Source organism: Chrysochloris asiatica, unplaced genomic scaffold (genome assembly GCF_000296735.1).
Source record: "Chrysochloris asiatica unplaced genomic scaffold, ChrAsi1.0 scaffold00049, whole genome shotgun sequence".
NCBI classification, from domain to species: Eukaryota; Metazoa; Chordata; class Mammalia; order Afrosoricida; family Chrysochloridae; genus Chrysochloris; species Chrysochloris asiatica.
Genome location: NW_006408567.1, coordinates 12,388,984 through 12,393,663, shown reverse-complemented (window position 1 = coordinate 12,393,663; position 4,680 = coordinate 12,388,984). Strand labels below are relative to the sequence as shown.

The 4,680-nt window shown below is 39.5% G+C and overlaps 1 protein-coding gene across 1 annotated transcript; it reads right to left on the bottom strand.

The window, feature by feature from the left end:
* Nucleotides 1–3,242: 3,242 nt before the first annotated feature.
* On the bottom strand, nucleotides 3,243–3,622 carry KCNE2 (potassium voltage-gated channel, Isk-related family, member 2). Its single transcript, XM_006862551.1, has one exon. The coding sequence runs from the start codon at nucleotides 3,612–3,614 to the stop codon at nucleotides 3,243–3,245; it is 372 nt and encodes a 123-aa protein (XP_006862613.1). The 5' UTR covers nucleotides 3,615–3,622.
* Nucleotides 3,623–4,680: the final 1,058 nt, after the last annotated feature.

The following is a 4,680-nucleotide window of genomic DNA, read 5'->3' as shown; positions in this document are numbered from 1 at the left end:
TATAGTCTCATATGCATCTGACAGTTGGACAATGACTAAGGAAGGCCCTAGAAGAACTGCTGCAATTGAGTTATGGTATTGGAGAAGAATGTTGAAAGTACCATGGATTCTCAGAAAAACAAACAAATCTATGTCTGAAGACGTACAGCTAGCATGTTCCTTAGAAGTCAAGATGGTGAGAATTTGTCTCTCATATTTCAGACATGTTATTAGGAAGAACAGTCCCTGAAGAAGGACATTATGCTTGGTAAAGTGGAGGGGCATCAAAAAAGACCAAGACCCCCAAGGAGATGGACTGACACAGTGGCAGCAGCAATGCACCCAAGCGTAACAATTGTGAGGATAGTGCAGGACCGGACAGTCTTTCTTTCTGTTATGCATAGGGTCGCTATGAGTTAGAATCGACTTGACAGCACCTAAGAACCACAACACGTAGTACCTGAGGACATAGGTGTTTAGTGGTAGATTTCTTGCCTCCTATGCAGGAGATCTGGGTTCAATTTCCAAGCATTCCTCGTGTGCAACCTCTACTCTCTGCCAGATAAGGAATATGGTGTTATGAAGCTAAACAAGCTTCAGCTTCCATGCTAAAATGGACTGATAAACAGAAGTCTGGCAATCATTTTCTGGTCATCAGCTAATGAAAACCATATGGATCCAACAACAGTTGGATCCCTAATCAATCATGGGGTATGGTGTAGGACTGGACAGCATTTTGTTCTACTGTGCATGAAGTCCTGATGAGTTGGGGACCCTCTGGATGGCAGCAAAAAATACAACTGTGATATGAGGAAGGGAATCACCCATGCCACTTCTGCTCTTGGAATATGAATGACATTTTCCAATAGTGTACATTTAATGCCTGTCCCCATAAAGATTTACAGTCTTGGAAACCTACAGGCTTCCTATGAGTCAGAATTGGCTTGATGATGGGTTTGGTTTTTGGTTTGTATAGTGGAATTGAAAATCTGTTATTAGATAACAGACTCTATGTATGGTATGTTTCACTACATAACTCTTAAGAGGCAAGCCTTATTAGTTGGTATAAAAACTCCTACAAGCATGCTTTGAGGAAGAGTTCCTGGTTTGCTTTTTCTTAGTACCCCAGAGCTTGAGGTCCCCTTCATTATTGCTTTGTCCTGAGGTGGGGATAGAGGATGAGAGAAAGGGTAAACAAGGAAGCATAAATGTTTTTTTGATGCTACAGCCCCATCCATCTATCTTTCCCATTGACTTCCTACTCTCAGCTGCTCTAAATGAGGGGACATTAGCTTGAGACCTGTCCTCCTGTCCCTGCTCTGCCTCTGCCCACTTCATGTTCATCTCTGTTATAACCTTGTCACATTGTATCATCATATTATTTACATATCTAACTCCCTTTCTATTGGGTGAGCTCCTCCAATGCAAGGAGTCTCATTCCTCTCTGTATTCCTGGGGTCTAAGTCAGTAACCCATGTAGATAAATATTACTGTGTGAATTGATGAGTGAAATCATCTATCCTTTGTGGACTGCAGTTTCCCTATCTATCAATGAAGTGGTGTGACAAGAAAGGATGATCTCTGAGGTGTCTTCCAGCTCTGACACTCTGTGACATCATGAACCCAAGGTGCAAAGTATTAAGCAATGACTCATTCTCTAGCTTTTCACGAGACATCAGCAATTCAGACACCTTCTATATCATTAGTCTCTTCAGACATAAATGAAAATGAGTAGTTGTAAATAGAAGAAAATAAAATCGAGTGAAACATGTTATTAAGTGCTGTGGAGTTGGTTCCAACTCATAACAACCCTGTATAGGGTTTCTGAGGAGCAGCTGTTGAGTTTGAACTGCTGACATTGCAGTTCAAACTGACCTTGCAGTCCAGCACATTATCCTGCAACACCTCATCATAAGTTATTATAAAGCAGTGTTATATCTCCTTGTGCTCTCATCCCATAATGATGTGCCATAATGATCCCATAATGATGTCGAGTCAGTTCCAACCCATAGCAACCCTGTATAGGATTTCCAAGGAGCAACTGGTGAGCTAAAGCCAACGACCTTGTGGTTCAAATGACTGTGCGGTCCAGCACATTAACCCACAGCACCAAATCAGGACTCCTCACCTCGTAATAACAAGGATTTATTATTATTATTATTATTATTATTATTATTGAGACTCTTTTATTAAGTCTAAAATGGGACAAAGGCAAGACAAAGATAAGTCATCTTGATGAGGGAAAGCATCAGTATGAGGCCATAATGGTGTCCAAAAGGTTCATGGGCACATTTCCTAGCAAAGATTTTTTAAAGTTGTTATTTTTAAGTGCCATCAAGTTGGTTCCAACTCACAGTGACCCCATAAAGGGTTTCCAAGGAGCGGCTGATAGGTTTGAATCACTGATCTTATAATTAGTCCAGTGCTTGTCCTAAAGTGCCACACCAAGACTCCATTTGAATTGCTAGGTTTCTACAAAAAGTTAAAAGTTATTTGAAGAAAATGTTTCTGTTGTGCTGTTGCTCTGGTTGATGACAATGGCTGATTTTTCAGAAGTAGATTGTCAGGTCATGAGATGCCTCTGGGTAGAATCAAACATCCAATGCTAACCATTTGTTCCACTCAGGGACTTCATTGTCCTGGGTAGCTCCTAAGCATTCTACTTCTCTGCTAGTGACTATTTGCCCTTGTGAAATCTTTGTTTTATCTTAAGACTTCCAAATAAGTGAACTACTAGGAAAATAATAAAGTCTAAAGTAACTCCATGGTCCTGTCCACTCATAATGTCAGTTATGGAATTAATGAATTAATAAAGAAATGTCCCTGTATCAATTCTGTGAGTAAGTGGTAGATTTTGAACCTTGGCTTCTGGATAAAATAGGTGGATCTCTAATAGACTATGTGAGTCACAGAAACAATGCTTCATGAGAAACAAAATTTAATGATCTGTAAATCTCTATATACTACGTACATTATAGTTAGCCTTATTTTTATTCTGGACATTGATTGATTAAAATAACATGTACATTGCACAGAAAGTAAAAGAAGATTTCCACATGAAAGATTGCTCCCAGGCACAAGCCTAAATCACTGAAATTAAAATGTCATCTGTTTTAGTTGACCTACTACATGATTCCCAGGAAAATTCTCAACAAGAGAGCCAAAAACTTCCTTCTAAGCAATAGCTATGTAGATTTCCTTTGTTGCATTGCCATCTCTTCATATCTGAATGCCAGATGTTGGCTTTGGGTCTTTCTTGCTTATCAAGGAGAGATTCTGAACCCTGTTGCACCAATGTTCTCATGAATGGTGGCCCGAGAATCTTCTAGATTCAGAATTTGGCTTTTGTACTTTTCACGCCAATCATCCACAATGTACTGGTGGTAGGGGTCATTGGAGTGCTCTTGCCTCTTGGATTTCACCGTACTCACCAGAATGGCTACAATGATGAATGAGAACATTCCAATCATCACCATGAGATACAAAATGACATAGTAGAAGTTCTCAGCATCAACCTTGGCTTGCAGGGCCTCTTGTTCGGCTGTGGTGTTCCTGCGCCAGTTGTCCATATAAGTAATAAAAATCTTCTTGAAGGCACCTTCCAGGATCTGGGTCAGATTAGATAAGGAAGGCATGTTTCCCTCCTGCTGTAATTTAAATGATAAAATAGATGAACAAAGTTAAGAATACAGATCCTTTCCTTATTTGACTACCTTTAGGAGGTTCAAAGGAGCTCTGGTAGAGTAGTGGTTACAAGTCGGGCTGCCAACCACAAGGTCAGCAGTTTGAAACTACCAGCGGTTCCTTGGAAGAAAGATGAGGTGTTCTGCTCCTGTAAAGATTTACAGCCTCGGAAACCCTGTGCAGGGTCACTATGCGTCAGAACCAACTCCACGGTACTTAACAACAACAACAAAGAAGTTTAAGAGGGGAAGTAATATTATTTTATCTTAACTTGGCTGATGATTGACCGAATGACTATTTTGTTATTCTTTAAACTGGTCATATACATGTTATTCCTTTTGGGCATGCCTGTTGTATTTGCAATAAAAATTTAAAAGAGTACATAAAACTGTATGCAATATAATGTCAATTATGTTTTATATACAAGTAGTCCCAACCTATGATGGGGTTCTGTTACAATGACTCCTGTTCTGCTGTAAGTTAATACATTGTTTTTGTTGCTTAGTTTTTATTGTTGTTACCTTTTATTATCAGTATCTTGTTCAATCTTTATTTGACTTTGAGGAATGGAAACATCACATCTGAGAATGATAACAATAGTGAATTACACATTTGCAGCATTATATGTAGTGTTGTTGTTAAGTGCCATTGAGTCAGTTCCTACTCATAGCGACCCTGGATAGCATTTCCAACAAGCAACTGGTGAGCTTGAATCTCCATTTGATGCATTTAAACTATGGCGTTGGTGAAGAGTATGAATGGTACAAACAAATCTGTCATGGAAGAAGTACAGCCAGAATGCTGCTTAGAATGGAGGAAGAAACTTCGTTTCACATACTTTGGACATGTTTTCAGTAGAGAACGGTTCTGAGGAATGACATATTTGGTAAAGAAGAGGGTCAGTGAACAAGAGAATGACTCTCAACAAGAAGGATCAATACGCTGGTTGTAACAATGGGCTCACACATATCTACCATTGTGAGGATAACACAGGACCAGACAGTGTTTTGTACTGTT

Coding starts and splice junctions, on each gene's coding strand:
- KCNE2 (XM_006862551.1), bottom strand. CDS start 3,614: ATGCCTTCCTTATCTAATCTGACCCAGATCCTGGAAGGTGCCTTCAAG.